Here is a 17,690-nt window from a genome sequence, read left to right on the forward strand (position 1 = left end):
CTCGGATGAAACTGGCAGCACAGTTGGTGGCATGAACATCAGACTAGACATCAGAAGACAGATTTAAACACGGGCTTTACTACTGTAAGATCTGACACAAGCTCTCTCAACTTCTCTAAGTTACAAATTCCACGTGCGTAAAATGGTATCCAACAAAGCTGTTCTGATGAGTAACTAAGGTGACATGTGTGAAAGTCATTTGTAAATGAATTCCTATGCAAATGCAAATTATGAGGATGATTCTATAAATAGAACGTTCAAGTAATAATAAGGCGTGGATTATGATAAAAGGGCATGTACATATGAGGAGAGGAAGAAGAGGGAGAAAGTGCTGTATTGGAATCAAAAACTACTGATAGCATCACTGAATATAATCCTCAAAAGGCTCATTGCTACTTCTCTTTTTGACTAGTGATGAGGAGATACATCTACCTGGTCAGGGGTGATCACTGCAGAGAGAATAACCCCACCATCTTCTTCACTGGTTCCTGGTGCTGGAACAAACACTGGTTCTGAGGGGTAAAAGCCATCTTCTCTCCAAATCTAGAAGTCCCAAAAAAAGTATTTGATAGAAGGCTAGTTATGAGCAAGAAGCCTTCTATAGCTTTTGTCACTCCCAGCATGAATTTGGCTGTCTAATACAATATTCCAAGAGTAAAAGAATCAGGCTCACTGAGTTGAATGGGCAGGGTGCAGGGTGATTTTGCACCTGCAGACTCCATCATCATCAAACACAATTTGTACAATTTCCCATCAACCTGAAATATAAGTGTCCCAACAACCTGAACCCCATTATTTGTCTAAAAATAAGATCATGCAGAGACTTCTTTTTCTGGGCTTGTGATTCATTTAAGATTCCCTAGACAGAATATACCCCTAGCCTAGGTGATAGCACGGTTCTCAAACTTAATAAAAGTAAATGGCTGAACTGCCTAAATATTAAAGGATCTAAAGAGCTACTTTAACAAAACAGAAACTAATTCAAAGTACAGAACAGGTCATTTAAGAGTTCAGAAAGGGAGGGGCACCTGGGCGGCTCAGTCGGTTAAGCATCTGCCTCAGGCTCAGGTCACGATCTCAGGGTTCTGGGATCAAGCCCAGCAAAGGGCTCTCTGCTCAGTGGGGAGTCTGCTTCTCCCTGTCCTCTGCCCCTCCCCAGCCTGCTCATGCTCTCTGTCTCTCTCAAATAAAATATTTTTTAAAAAAGAGTTCAGAAAGGGAAAAAGATTTTCATTACCTTCAGTGTCTTATTCACCACATCAACCTTGATCAGAGAATCCCCCACCAAATGCCGAAAGCCACAACCATAGAAGAAACGATACTTTTTGCCACTGAATTGGCCATAGTTGATCTGGGGAAATTCAACACCTCCTTCCTCCTCTAGATCCTCAGGATGTAGATTTTCATAAGAGCACCAAATCTAAAAGAGGTTCCAAAAAGATATGCAGTAATTGCTTACTTTCACACTTATTTTATTCAGTGTAGGTCAGTGAGGGTGCTAGGAGTTTGTGACAGGGCTTGGGAACTGAGACTCTGAGTCATTTTTTCCATTATTCCTCTTCCATCATATGTATATATGCATAAAAGATGATCAGGTTTGGGGGCACCTGGGTGGCCCAGTCAGTTAAGCATCTGACTCTTGATTTTGGCTCCGGTCATGATCTCAGGGTTGTGAGACGGAACCCCGTGTCAGGCTCTGCAATGAGTGTGGAGCCTGCTTAAGATTCTCTCTCTCCAAGGGGAACCCTCTTACACTGTTGGTGGGAATGCAAACTGGTACAACCACTCTAAAAAACAGTATGGAATTTCCTCAAAAAGTTAAAAATAGAGCTTACCCTACAACCCAGCAATTGCACTGCTAGGTATTTATCCAAAGGATACAAACATAGTGATTCAAAGGGGCATCTGCACCCCAATGTTTATAGCAGCAATGTCCATAATAGCCAAAATATGGAAAGAGCCCAGATGTCCATCAACAGGTGAATGGATGAATGGATAAAGAAGATGTAGTGTATACTCACACACACACACACACACACACACACACACACACACACACACACACACACGGGGGAATATTACTCAGCCATCAAAAAGAATGAAATCTTGCCATTTGCAATGACTTGGATAGAACTAGAGGGCATTAGGCTAAATGAAATAAGTCAGCCAGACAAAGACAATTATCATATGATTTCACTCATATGTGGAATTTAAGAAACAAAACAGAGGATCATAGGGGAAGGGAAAGAAAAATAAAATAAGATGAAATCAGAGAGGGAGACAAACCATGAGTCTCTTAACTATAGGGAACAAACAAGGTTGCTGGAGGGGAGATGGGTGGGGGGGTGGGGTAACTGGGTAATGGGCATTAAGGAGGGCACATGATGTAATGAGCACTGGGTGTTGTATATGCAACAGATGAGTCACTGAACTTTACCTCTGAAACTAATAATACAGTATATGTTAATTTTTAAAAAAAAAAAAGATTCCCTCTGCACCCTCCCCCCACTTACACAAGCACTCTCTCTCTCTCTCTTTCTCAAAAAAAAAAAAAAAAAACCAGGTTTTGTGATGAAGCTCTCAAATGGCATAAGAGGTGGAAGTGGGCTTTTTATTCTACTAAAGCTAAAACACTGACAGCTAAACAGTAACATGGTAAGTGCAAATTATCTAAAAGGTGGAGATGACCATTAAATCTCAAATACTTAGACGTTTCACAACCATTAGAAAACTGCGCCTATCTGTTTCAAAACACAAAAAGGATAGAATTCTGCAGTTCTTGTGACCTTACCCTGCTCAGCTGAAAGTTATCAGACTTATTAGGCACAAAACATTGTGGAGAATAGCCAAGGAATAAAGTAACATGACTAAAAATCAAAGTCTTTGTCTAATGTCCTTTCATAGCATACCTTTCCATCAGCTTGTTTCACAGCACTGGCTGAAGAATAAGACAATGGGCTGAGGTTCTCTCCTTCGGGGTCATTCAAACTGACATGTAAAGGCAAAACAAACCTTCGAGGGAAAGATCTGCCTACTGAATTATAGACCTGTTCAGGAGAGACAAAGAAACAGAGGAGAAAATGTCATTCATGGGATAACAGCATGTCCCAATAATTTATACCCAGTCAGCTTTATTGGCATTCCTAAGTAATTGCATAAGTGGTATTTTTCATTCATTCATTTATTCCACAAATATCTGTTAAGTACCTACTATAGGCAAAGCACTGTTTTAGACACTGGGAATGCAACAGTGAACAAAGTCTCTGGCCTCATGGAACATCATATTCTAGTGGAGAAAAGATGATAATAAATAAGAATTAAAATACATGTTATTGAATTAGTGTCAAATAAACGATTAGATAGCCCAAGGTCTGATAGTGATAAGTGCCATTAAGAAACATACTGTAGGGTGAGAGCCTAGAGAGTAAGAGGGTGCTTCCTTCTTCATGTTTAGTCAGAATAGGCCTCTGCGTGGAAAAGCATTAACTTTTAGTAGGCCTCGGTTGCTCAAACCTGGCACATTCTCAAGAAAGGTCTGTTTTCATGACTGGTTCCTGGCTGGCACCTGGAAACTGAGCTCTTGGAATGTTCTGTCTGACAAGAGTGGTTCTGCATGCCTGAGGTCTTGAGTACTAGTTTGTCTAGTACTCTACTAGACAAACTGTACACACTGTACTAGTTTGTCGAGACAATTTATGCTGACAATGTGATTTATAATGAACGCCTTGCTTCCTTGTTGGGCGTATGGAGCTTTGCTAACCAAGGGTGTATAGGGACTTTGTGCCTATGTGCTGATTCCCAACAAAACCCTGGACAACCAGCTTCCCTGGCATACAACATTTCACACACACTGTCACAACAAGTTGCTAGAGAAATCAAGTGTGTCCTGACTCCACTGGAAAGGACTTAGAAGGGTGCACCTGGCAGTTTTCTCTAGACTTCATCCCATGAACCTTTGCATTTGCTGATTTTTCTGAGATCTGTGAACCCTCCTAGTGAATCATTAAACCAAGGGTAGCTTTGGGAACCCCCAACACAACCTCCCTGTAGAGATCATGTTTAAGCAGGAGACTCTAACAAAATACGTGTATTTTTTTTCTGACAATGAGAATGCTTTAAGCACATTTTCTTCTCTTGAAATACTGTAAAATGGAGCGCAAACTGTGCCATTTCCCCTCATACACCTGGTCCGTATCATCTCCACCTCACAAAGAAATATTTTTACCAAGTAAAGATTTCGTGCTATTTTTAAGCTTTACAAAGAGATTTTTTAAACTACTTTTAAATTTATTTAAACATTTTTTTTTTTTGCAAAACCATAGCTGAACAAAAAGAGACTTCCAGTAATGGTGAATTAGGTCATGTGGACCAGCTGTCCCACTGAGAACAGCTAAAGAAGCTGGACAAGATGTTTAAAACAACTGTGCGAAGGCACTGGTGGGCTAAAAAGGCAGTGAAGATCAATATGGCAGAGATGTGGAGGGAGAAGGAAACCCACAGGTAAACAAGATACTGGGGGCAACTTGTTCCCTCATATTAGCTGCTTCTAGGAAAAGGCAGCTGAAAGGCTGAGAAAATGAAAGAATTTTTTTATTAAAGTTTTTAATCTTCAGATCACTGCAGATTGGCATGAAATAATCCAGAAAAATAAACAATTGATTAAAAAATGGGCAAGAAACTAGAATAAACATTTTGCCAAAAATATACAAATGGCCAATAAGTACATGAAAAGATGCTCAACACCATTAGTCCTTAGGGAAATATAAATCAAAACCACAATGAGATACTACTTCACACCCACTAGGGTGACTATTGTCAAAAAAATGAAAAAAAAAACAAAATCAAAAACAGAAAATAACAGGTGCTGGTGAGATTGTGGAGAAATTGGACCCCTGTGCATGGTGCAGCTGCTGTGGACAACAGTCTGGCAGTTCCTCAAACAGTTAGATATAGAATTATCATAGGATCTGGCAATTCTACTTCCAGGTATAAACAAAAAGAATTTAAATCAGGGACTCAAATAGGTATCTGTATGCCAATGTTCATGACAGCATTATTCACAATAGCCGAAAGGTAAAAAAACAACCCAAATGTCCACCAACAGATGAATAAACAAAATGTAGTATAGACATAAAAGGAAATATTTAACTTTTAACAGAAATGAGATTCTGATACATATTAAAACATGGATGACCCTCGAAAGGATTATGCTAAATAAAATAAGCCAAACACACAAAAAATAAATCTTGTTTGCTTCCACTTATATTAGGTACCCAGAGTAGGCAAATGCATAGAAACAGAATGTAGAATAGAGGCTCCCAAAGGCTGGAGAGAGGGGGAATAGAGACTTGTTATTTAATGGGTAGAGTTTCTGTTAGGGATGATGAAAAAATCTGGAAATGGACAATGGGTATGGCTGCCCAACAGTGTTCATGTACTCATGCCACTGAACACCTAAAAACGGTTAAAATGGTAAATTTTATGTTATGTATATTTTATCACATAAAAAAAGAAATAATGCAGAGAGATGACATGTATCCTTCATCCAGATTCACCAATGATAACGTCTTGCATAACTACAATACAATATCACAGCTGGAAAATTTACATTGATATAATCCACCAACTTTATTCAGATTTCACCAGTTCAACATGCCCTCATGTATGTGTGTGTGTGTGTGTGTGTGTATTTAGTTCCATGCAATTTTATCATGTGTAAATTCATGTGATCACCACCACATTCAAGATATAAAATCACCACGAAGATCCTTCATGCTACCTATTTTTAAAGATATAGCCACACCAACTCCCCCACCACTTGACCCTAGTGAGTAGAGATTTTGATAGTTTTGAGGAACTAGAGGGACAAAATGTGGAGTTCAATGACTGCCAAAAAGGAGAAGCCCTGATAAACCCCTAGTTCTTTGGGTCAGGACCCCTTAGGTCAGCACCTAAGAGTAAGAATAAACAAGAAATAGTCCAGCTCTTTCAGGGACTGTACCTGCTTCAAAATATCTCAACCCCTATAACTAGATTTAAGAATATCTGGAACTGAACATATACCCTAGCAATCTGCCAAAAGCAAAAAAAAATTTTCTCTGGAGGAGCATAATATCATCCTGGATCTCAAAATATCTCTACAAATTTTCAAACACAATATTCTGTACACAATAAAAATTAGCAAGTGCATAAGACAAGAGAGTATGATCAAAAAACAAAACAAAACAAGATAACAACAGAAACAGAGCCACAAGGGATCCAGATAATAGAAGCTATCAGACTTTAAGTATTCTGAATATGTTGGAGGAAATTCTTTTAAACTGAGCATTGTAGCAGAGAACTAAAAATGATAAAAGAGAACCAAATTAAAATTCTAGAACTGAAAAATGCAATGAGTTTAAGAATTTAGTAGCAAGGTTTAACAGCAGAATAGACACAGCTAAAGAAAGAATGAACTGTTATATAGATAAGGAAATATCCAAAACAAGATGCTTAGAAAGACACAAGGATGATAAATACTAAACAGAACATAAGCAACAGATGGACAGAGTGAAAAGGAGTGACATATGTGTACTGTGGTCCCAGCCAGAAGAGAAAGGATTTACCAAATGCAACATTTGAAGAAATAATAAGTGACATTTTTCAAAAACTGCTGAAAGACATTGAACCATAGATTCAAGTATCCCTAAAAACACGCACATAAAATAAATAAAAAGAAAACCATATTGAGAGGTATTATAGGACTAACTACAGAAAATCAAAGAGAAGATTTTAAAATCAGAGGAGGAAAAATGATCAACTTCAAAGGAGCAAAGCTTAGACTACTGATTTCTCAACAGAAATCAGAATACAATCAAATATCTTTAGACTGTCAAAAGAAAATAACAACCTAGATTTCTTTATCCAATGAAAACATCCTTCAAGAAAGAAGGTAAAATAAAGACTTTTTTTACAGGCAAAAATATAGATTTCATCACCAGCATATCTCAACCAAAGGAAATACTAAAAGATGTTTTTTTGTCAGGAAGAAAATGATTCCACATGGAAGTTCAGAGAGACAGGGAGGAATTAAGAGCAACTGAAAGGTACAGATGTGAGTAAATGGGTAGTATTGGGGACTATGATTACATAAAGCAACATTAGTAATAATGCCTTGTAGGGTTTAATAGAGAGAAAACTAAAATATACAACAACAGTAGTGTATAAATTGGGAGTAAAGTGTCCAGAGTTCTTGCATTGTCTGCAAAGAATTAAAAGAACCAATTTATAATATATTGTGTTAAATGAAGAATGCATATTGTAATCTCTAAAATAACCACTAAAAGGATGTATACCAAGCTAATGGGCAGAAGGTGGAATGAGGTTTGAGGAAGCGGAGATGGAAAGGAAACGATAAAATATACTCAACCAATCCAAAGAAGGCAAAAAAAGAGAGAGAAAGAACAATGACACAAATAGGAAGTGAATGGTAACATGGGATTTTTAAGCTTCAATATAGGTGATTATTCCAACTAAATGCTCAATTAAAAGTCAAGAATTAAGGGCACCTGGGTGGCTCAGTCAGTTAAGTGACTGACTCTTGATTTCGGCTCAGGACATGATCCTGGGATCGAGCCCCACTGCAGGCTCCATGCTCAGTGGAAAGTCTGCTTGAGGATTCTGTCTCTCTCCCTTTGCTCCTCCCCGCCACACACATGCATGTACACCCTCTCTCAAAGAAATAAGTCTTCCCCCAAAAAGTCAAGAATTAGCACAATGGATTTTTAAAATATATGTTGCTTACAAGGTACACATTTAGAAAGATTAAAAGTAAAAGAATGGAAAAGTTAGAGCAGGCAAACACTAAGCAAAAAGTAGACTTTAAGGCAAAAACCATTACTCAGAAATAAATATTCAATAAATTATCAAGGTAAAACAAGTTAAATTTGTATGTACATAATAACAGAGCACCAAAATATATAAAGTAAAAATTAACATAACTATAGGGGTGTCTGGATAGCTCAGCTGGTAGAGTATCTGACTCTTGATCTTGGGGTAGGTCATGAGTTCAAGCCCCATGGCGGGGGTAGAGTTTACTTAAAAAAATAAAATTAAATAAAATTAACATAACTATAAAAAGGGTGGCTGGGTGATAGATGGGGAGGGTATGTGCTATGGTGAGCGCTGTGAATTGTGTAAGACTGTTGAATCACAGACCTGTACTTCTGAAACAAATAATACATTATATGTTAAAAAAAGAAGAAGAAGAAGAAGAAGAAGAAGAAGAAGATAGCAGGAGGGGAAGAATAAAGGGGGGTAAATCGGAGGGGGAGACGAACCATGAGAGACTATGGACTCTGAGAAACAAACTGAGGGTTCTAGAGGGGAGGGGGGTGAGGGGATGGGTTAGCCTGGTGATGGGTATTAAGGAGGGCACGTACTGCATGGAGCACTGGGTGTTATACATAAACAATGAATCATGGAACACTACATCAAAAACTAATGATGTAATGTATGGTGATTAACAAAACATAATAAAAAAAGAAACGGAAAAATCTATAGTGTAAGTAAGAGATTTCAATATGCCTCTCATGTTATATCAGAGCCTTATATAATAGACAGCAATTAATAAAAATAGACACGATTTGGATATTATAAATAAATATGACCTAATTGACATATACAAAACACTACATCCAAAATTCAGAATATACATTTTAAATACACATGAAGCATTTATTTATTTATTTATTTATTTATTTTTAGGATTTTTTTTTTTTCACATGAAGCATTTAAAAATGATCTTATTCTGGGTCATAAAGCAAATCTCAATAAATTTTATAAATTTAAAAACATAGCAAAATTAAGCTGGAAATCAATGGCAGAAAATAACTAGAAAAATCCCAATATATTTGAAATTTTTAAAACACATTTGAAAGAAGACATCTCAATGAGAGTAAATTCTTTAACTGAAAAGTAATAAAAATAAAACATATCAAAACTTGTGGGATGCAGCTAAAGAGAAATTTATCATCTCAAAGACATATGTTGTGGGGGAAAGGATGAAAAATAACAAACTAAGGATCCATATCCTTAGTTAGAAAGAGGGCACATATTTTTTTTTAAGATTTTGTTTATTTGACAGAGACACAGACAGCGAGAGCAGGAACACAAGCAGGGCGAGTGGGAGAGGGAGAAGCAGGCTTCCCACCAAGCAGGGAGCCTGATGCCAGCTGGATCCCAGGACCCTGGGATCATGACCTGAGCTGAAGGCAGACGCTTAATGACTGAGCCACCCAGGCGCCCCAGAAAGAGGGCACATTAAGCACAAAGAAAGTAGAAAAAGCCAGAGAAAGACAAATACCATAGTTTCACTCATATGTGGAATTTAAGAAACAAACAGATGAACATAGGGGGAAAAGAAAAAAAGAGAGGGGCAAACCATAAAACAGACTCTTAACTATAGAGAACACACTGAGGGCTGCTGGAGGGGAGGTGGGTGGGGGATAGGGGCTGGGGATTAAGGAGTGCACTTGTGATGAGCATTGGGTGTTGAATCACTAAATTCTACTCCTGAAACTAATATTACACTTTAACTAACTAGAATTTAAATAAAAACTTGAAAAAGAAAGTAGAAAAGGAAATAATAAAAATAAGAACAAAAATTGATGAAATGGAAAACACACATTAAAGAGGATCAACAAAGCCAAAAGACAGTCCTTTTTTAAAAGCTTCATTAAATTGCTAAGACCCTGGCAAGCTTAAGCAAATGAACAAAAAAGACAGGAAAAAATAACCATATCAGGAATAAAAACAGGTGGTATCAATTAACCCTAGGTACATTTTTTAAAAACACAGAATGATATTATGAATAACATCAGGTAAATATACTTGAAATTTTAGATGACATGGCTAAATTTCTAGAAAACCCCAATTTACCCAATTTGATACAATAAGAAATAGAAAATCAGAATAGTCCTATACTAGTAAAGAAACAGAATTCATAATTTAAGGGGTGCCTGGGTGGTTCAGTTGGTTAAGCATCTGCCTTTGGCTCAGGTCATGGTCCCAGGGTCCTGGAATTGAGCCCCACAGCAGGCTCCCTATTGAGCAGAGAGCTTGCTTCTCCTTCTCCCTCTGCTGCTCCCCGTGCTTGTGCTCTCTCGCTCTCTCTGTCAAATAAATAAATAAAATCTAAAAAAAAAAAAAAAAGAATTCATAATTTAAGATCTAACTATAAGGAAATTTGCAGGACCAGATGGCTTACTTCTTGAATTATTTCAAACATTTAAGAAATAATGCCAATCTTACACATTCTGCAGAGAAGAGAGAACAATTTCCAACTCACTGTATGAGATCAGCAAAGCCTTAATACCAAAATTTAACAAGGACATTATAAGAAAGAAAAATTATAGGCCAATTTTATTCAGAAAAGACATGCAAAAATACCCTAAACAAAATATTAATACAGTAAATCTAACAATATTAAAAGAAAAATACATTGCAACCAGTTGGTATTTGGTTCAGGAATGAAAGGTTAAGGTTCACATTCAAAAATCAATAAATAGGTATTATAACCATTTCTTAAATTAATCAGTATACTTCACCACATTGATGACATAAAGGATAAGTCATGTGATTATCTCAATAATACAGAAAAAAATAATAAATATAATCCAACATCCATCCATGATAGAAATTCTTAGTAAACTATAAGTAAAAGGGAGTTTTCCTAAGCAAGCAAAACTCATCTTTAAAAAAAAATCTAGGGGCACCTAGGTGGCTCAGTAGTTAAGCGTCTGCCTTCATCTCAGGTCATGATCCCAGCGTCCTGGGATCAAGCCCCACATCCTGCTCCTGGCTCATCAGGGAGCCTGCTTCTCCCTCTGCCTCCCCCCCTCCTCATGCTCTCTCTCTCTCTCTCTATCTCTGTGTCTTGAATGAATAAATAAAATCTTAAAAAAAAATTAAAAATAAATAAAAATTTTAAAAATTAAAAAAAAAAAACCTACTGGGGCACCTAGGGGGCTCAGTCAGTTAAGTGTCTGCCTTCAGCTCGGGTCATGATCCCAGTGTCCTGGGATTGAGTCCAGCATGGGGCTCATTGCTCAACGGGAGCCTGCTTCTCCCTCTGCCTGCCGCTCTCCCTGCTTGTGTGCACTCTCGTTCTCTCTCTCTCTCTCTCTAATAAATAAAATCTTTAAAGAAAAATCTATCAATAACTTATGTCCACACAAAACCTGCCCACAAATGTTTACAGTAGTTTTATTTATATTTACCAAAAACTGAAAGCAACCAAGATATCCTCCAATAAATGAAAGGATAAACAAACTGTGTTACATATATACAATAGAATATTATTCAGTGATGAAAAAAATGAGCTATCAAGCCACCAAAAGACATGGAGAAACCTTAAACGCATATTACTAAGTGAAAAAAGCCAGTCTGAGGTGCGCCTGGGTGGCTCAGTTGACTAAGCCTCTGTCTTTGGCTCAGGCAATGATCTCAGTGTCCTGGGATCAAGCCCCTCATCAGGCTCCCTGCTCATCAGCGAGTCCGCTTCTCTCTTTCCCTCTGCCCCTCTCCCCACTCGTTCTCTCTCTCTCAAATAAATAATGTTTAAAAAAGGGGGGGCCAGTCTGAAGAAGCTACATAGTCTAGGAGTCCAATTATATGACATCTTGGAAAAGGAAAAACTATATTGACAGTAAAAAGATTACTAGTTGCCAGGTGTTGAGGGAGGTGGGGAGGGAAGAATAGGTGGAACATGGTATTTTTAGGGCAGGGAAACTATTCTTTATGGTACTATATATAATGATGGATACATGACCTTATGCATTTGTCAAAACCCATTGAATTGTACAACACAAAGAGTGAAACCTAATGTAAATCATGGACTTTAGTTAGTAATAATATATGAATATTGGTTCATCAACTGTACAAATATACCATACCAAAGCAAGGTAATAATAATAGGGAAACCTGGGGAGATAAGGAGGAGGGGAATATACATGGGAGTTTCTGTATGTTCTGCTTGATTTTTCTTTCAACTTAAAACTTCTCTAAAAAACAAAGTCTACTAGTTTGTTTGTTTAAATCTATAACAAACAGCATACTTAATAGTAACATGTTGAAAACTTTTCCTCTCAGATTAGGTACCAGATAAGGATGTCAACCATCACTACTTACTCTACACTGTACTGGAGATCCAGTGAAGTAAGGCAAGAAAAAGAAAACCAATAACTAGTTTGGAAAGGAAGAAAAGAAAACCATCATTACTTGCATAAGATATGATTGTAGATGTACAAAATCTAAAGAATCTATAAATTTTTAGAATTACTGAATTACTGTATTCATTACTGAATACAAGATCAATAAATAAAAATCAATCATATCGCCATACAGCAGTATTAACATAAATGAAAGAGAAAGTAAATAACATTTAAATTAATATAAAATAATATCAAGGGGCACCTGGGTAGCTCAGTCATTCAAGCTTCTGCCTTCAGCTAAGGTCATGATCTCAGGGTCCTGGGATCGAGCACTATGTCGGGCTCCTTGCTCAGTGGGGAGTCTGCTTCTCCTTCTCCCTCTCCCACTGTCTCTGCCCCCACTCATGCTCTCTCTCTCTCAAATAAATCTTTAAAAAAAAATAATAAAATAATATCAAATACCTGGGGCACCTGAGTGGCTGAGTCAGTTAAGTGTCCAATTCTTGATCTCAGCTCAGGTCATGATCTCAGGGTCATGAGATCAAGCCCCATCTTGGGCCCTGCACTGAGCATGGAGCCTGCTAAGATTCTCTCTCTCCCTCTCCTTTGTCCCTCCCCCAACCCATGCGCTCTCTCTCTCTCTCTCTCTCAAAAAAAAAAAATATATATATATGTATATGTATATATATATTCTTACATATATATAACTTACCAGAAGTAAATCTAATAATTTAATAATCTTTTTTATAATCCAAAAGGTGTATAAAATGTATACCCAGACAGCTATAAAACACTTTAAAGAAATGATAAATGGAAAGATATATTGTGTTCATATACTGGAAGAATCAACATCATGTAAAGATGTTAATCTTCCCTCAAATTAATATGTAGATTCAGTGCAAATGCAATTAAAATCTAACAGGTTTTTTGTTTTTATTTTTGTGTGTGTGTAGAAACTTACAAGCTGATTCTAAAATTTATTCCAAAATGTAGAAGGCCAGGGAATGGCCATGACACTTATTATAGAAGAAAAAATTAGGAGGACCTGATCTGCCAAACATCAAGATTTTTTATACAGTGACAGTAATCAGAACAATGGGATACTGGCACAAGAATACATAAGGAGACCAATGGAACAGAATATAGAGTCCAGAAACAGAACAATACATATATGGGTACTTAATTTTCAGAATTAAAAATTCTTCTAGAGGTAATATGGGACAATATTTACATGACCTTATGATGGGAAGATGTCTGAAACAGGATGTACAATGTATTACTCATAAAGAAAAAAACTGATATATTGGAACATGCTTATTCATCAAAAGCGCCACTAAGATAATTTGATAAAGGTATCTACAAAAATACTTATAGCAATTTCATACTTAATGGTGGATTATTAAACATTTTCTAAATGAGATGGGGAAAATTATTACTGCTATCATCACTTCTTTTCAATTTGAGGTCCTAACTAGTATAATAAGGCAAGAAAAAGAAATAAAAGGTATATAAGTACTGGAAAGAAATGAAAATTGTCACTATTTCAGATAACATGATTATATACATAGAAAATTGAAAATAACCTACAGTTCAACTATTTAAACCCTAATAAGTGAATTTAGCAAGGTCTCTAAATATGACATAAATATACAAAATCAATTGCATTTCTATATACCAGCAAAAACAGAAAATGAAAGTTTAAAAGATACAATTTACAATAGTTTCAAAACACATTTAATGCCTAGGGATAAGTTTAACAAAAGCTATGTAATATCCTGACACTGAAAACTATAGACATTACTGAGGGAAACTTCAAAAGACTCAAATGAATGGAATGATATTCCATGTTCATGGATTGAAGACTTAATATTTCTTACTGTAGTAAAGATATCAATTATCTCCAAATTGATCTATAGTTGCAACATGATCTCAATCAGGTTTTTTTTTAATTTGTAAAACTGACAAGTTGATTCTAAAATTTATGGAAATGCATAAAGGCCAAGAGAAACCCAAGCAATTTTTTTAAAAGATTTATTTACTCATTTTAGAGAGAGAGAGAGTGCATGCAAGCGGGACTAGGGACAGAAGGAGAGAATCTTCAAGCGGGCTCTCATGGAGCCTGATGAAGGGCTAGATCCAACAACCCATGAGATCATGACTCCAGCCAAAACCAAGAGTCAGATGCTTAATGGAATGAGCCACCCAGGTGCCCCAAACCCAGGCAATCTTAAAAAAGAAGAGGGCTAATGGACTTATCCTACAGATATCAAGACCTATCATACAAATATAGGTCAGCTTTGTAAGTATAAGTAACTTTAAAATTAATGTTTTAAAAAGATTTAAAAATAAAACTACAAGGGCACCTGGGTGACTCAGTTAAGCAACCAACTCTTGATCTCAGCTCAGGTCTTGATCTCAGGGTCACGAGTTCAAGCCCCGCGTTAGCTCCACACTGGGCATGGAGCCTACTTTGTAAAAAACTTTTTTTAAAAAAATAAATATAAACAAAACTACAGCTCAAAACAATTTATATTACATAATACAAAGGAAAAATTTTACCTTGGATTCATCAGTATCAGGAAAATGATATGAACTGGAACACTTCCTTTTATTAGAGAATTCCAGCTAGATGAACTGGAACACTTTCTTTTATTAGAGAATTAAGATATTATAGTCCATTTTGCTATCCTTTTCAGGAAACTTAAGAATGTGTAATAAAGAACTAATCACAAGTGCTCCAAAACACATCTCTTGGTTTTCTTTAATATGCTTTTTATTTATTAGGTATTAAGTAAGTACTTCAAATTATTTTTAAGTATTAAAATAAGTAAATGACAAAGCTGGGTCTTCAAAACCATTCTCCTTCCTTATCTGCCAAAGAAGCAAGAGAAACAGCTAATTCCAAAGCCAATCAGAACCTGACAAATTAGAGATGTTTACCTGATCAAGCCCTTCCCCAGCTTTCCTGAGATTCTGTAGTTGGTAAACTTCCAGGCTTCTTCCATCATCTTGACAGCACAAATCAATTACAACACAGCCCTGGTCTTCAAAGGCATTGATTTGATGAAAAGTAACAAAAGGTTTACTGTAGTACATTCCTGGAAGAAGCTGCAGGGGAAAATACAAACAATGAAAGAGAGATATTTTGTTTTTTCATTTTTTTTTCTTTAGGGGGACAGACCCACAAAGTTTAAATTAAAAAGATTCCCTCCCTTTAAATGACAGGCCTAGTAAGTGTAAAAAGTAGAATTTGGAATGTAGAAGCAAACACTTTGATTTAAGCATCCTTCTTTAAGCCGTCACATACCATATTAAATAATGAATTCTGGAGCTATCTAATGAATGATTATAACGAACTTAAAAGTCTTGATGAAATATGGCCCAATGTTTTGAGGGATAAATAAATCCTGGATTCTATCTCACATGATTAAATAGAAAATACTGCTATTAAGTAGCTTATGATGAACTCTTTGAAAATGCACTCATTACCAAATATAGGATTTTTCTGGTAATGAAATTAGGGGAGAGTAGATTTAGGATATTATCTCTTTAAAGAGACTAAGAGAAGACAAATATAATAGTACTACTAATCAGGAGTATAGAAAGATATTTAACTAACACATGCACCTTGGACTTTGGTAGGATTATCATATTTACCTATCAAGAAGTCACAGGAGCAAGCAATTACAGTAAGTGCAAAAGTTCCAAGACCTCTGCATGAACAACATTCTCTTTAGCAAATATCATGATATGGAAAAATCCATGCTTAGATGCTAAGAAGATTTCCTAGATGCCATTTTAGTTAAGTCAGATAATTAAAAGTGTAAAACCAACAATTTTCTAATATGCAAAATCCACTGTATTAACTAATAAGTGAGCTAGCCCTACCCACGGAAGAAGGTAATATCCTTGATTAAGAGAGCACTTGTCTTACTGAACTATAATCTTATGCAAGCAATGCCCAGGAAAAGTAAAAATCAACTACAGGAAAATGTGTCTTTGTGTCCAATCATTTTCATGATGAATATACTCAAAATACTCCACCTGCCCAGTGTGCTTATCGACCACATGAAACCGTGTATTATACTGGGGTTCCCAGCTTATTCCACTTGAAAAGGGCTTTCCTCGAATTCTAGAAGTGACAATTTTCCACAAATTCATCTTTAGAGGCTGTTCAATGAAGATTATATAGTTCCTCGTCATTCCTAAAAGGTTCCAGCAAATAATAAAATGTTATTTGGCAAATTACTGTCTGAAATGTGACAGTTACAGGGACTTACCTGAATGCCTGGACATAGTACTGCTGACCTAAGCAAAAGCCAGCCAGAAATAATCCTTCACTATTTCCCAGCTTTGTTTTACATATTTCCTATTCCTACATAAAAAAGGAAACTGCTTAGAATAGCTTGGGTTGAATGCCCTCAGCTTGCTTTTTATCTTTCTTATTTTTCTTTTCAAATTGTTTGTTTTAGGAACAAAGTAAAGAAGCATAATATTAAAGTGTCATTTGTGATCGAGATGTTTATTCTGTAATCCATTTGCTATTTATACTGAAGGTAAGGATTCAGGAGTAGATTGGCCGTAACAGTTTAGAACGTAGAAAATAAATTCTGAGAAAGAGCTGAAGCAATCAAACAGAATATAAATTTCCCCCAGGAAATATAGTCAAGATCTTTTCATGTATGATCATTACCTGTGGCTTAAAGTTACCTAAAATTTTGAATTCTGTCAATTTTTTTATGGTCAAATGATTTTTTTTTATTAAGACTTTATTTTTTTTAGAGCAGTTTCAGTTTTGTAACAAAATTAAAGGGAAGGTACAGAGACTTGTCATACATCCTCTGTCCCCACATATGCATAGCCTCCCTTTTATCCACACCTCCCACTAGAGTGGTTGGTACATTTGCTATACCTGATGAACTTCCACAGACACATCAGAAGCACTCAAAGTCCATAACTGACCTTATGGTTCACTTTTGATGTTGTCAAGTTTTAAGTAATTGCTAGTACTAAAATAAATACGTCTTTTTAAGCAGTCATTTGGCCAGGGTAAGAAGTATGTGACTGAATAGAAGAAACTTAACTGGCATTAAAATGCAACCTTGGTCTCATTATCAGCATCCTTTGATAAGCTTATCAACATAGTATTTGCCCAAACTAGTTCCTCTGCTACAGCGACATTAAGGCAGATGCCATTGCAATTTACTTTACGTCTGGGCTTACCAAAGCTATGATAGTAAGAAGGTTTCATCCTCTCTGCAGAGGCAATAGAACATATCACCTGGGCTCCGTGGATTGTCTCCCCAAGATCCACATTCTCTGGAGGAACCCGAATAATATTATAGCAAGAACCTGGAAAACAAAGTCCTGTCTTATTTTACACACATTCTAGAATAAAAGATAACCCTCACACTCATGGACTACACAAAAGCAGTTAAGAGATTTATACAATATATGCCTGACATCCATATTTCATAAAGGGTTATTTCAAACAAAGAC

The 17,690-nt window shown here is 36.4% G+C and overlaps 1 protein-coding gene and 1 long non-coding RNA gene across 2 annotated transcripts in view; one reads left to right on the forward strand and one right to left on the reverse strand.

Annotated features, from left to right (window-relative positions):
* The window catches only part of LOC148162694 (uncharacterized), a 51,255-nt gene that overhangs the window by 4,443 nt on the left and 29,122 nt on the right, over positions 1–17,690 (forward strand). The window lies entirely within an intron of this gene.
* Positions 1–17,690, reverse strand: part of BCO2 (beta-carotene oxygenase 2) — a 73,377-nt gene that overhangs the window by 1,123 nt on the left and 54,564 nt on the right. Inside the window, exons 6-11 of the mRNA XM_088018010.1 lie at positions 17,415–17,543; positions 16,236–16,396; positions 15,132–15,299; positions 2,910–3,047; positions 1,238–1,420; positions 433–543 (exon numbers count right to left, since the gene is read on the reverse strand). Of these exons, the coding sequence (XP_087874136.1) occupies positions 433–543; positions 1,238–1,420; positions 2,910–3,047; positions 15,132–15,299; positions 16,236–16,396; positions 17,415–17,543 (890 nt within the window). The remainder of the gene's footprint in view (positions 1–432; positions 544–1,237; positions 1,421–2,909; positions 3,048–15,131; positions 15,300–16,235; positions 16,397–17,414; positions 17,544–17,690) is intronic.

This window comes from Eumetopias jubatus, unplaced genomic scaffold (assembly GCF_037043125.1).
Source record: "Eumetopias jubatus isolate StellerSeaLion01/CBP00866 unplaced genomic scaffold, mEumJub1_p1.0 scaffold_13, whole genome shotgun sequence".
NCBI lineage: Eukaryota > Metazoa > Chordata > Mammalia > Carnivora > Otariidae > Eumetopias > Eumetopias jubatus.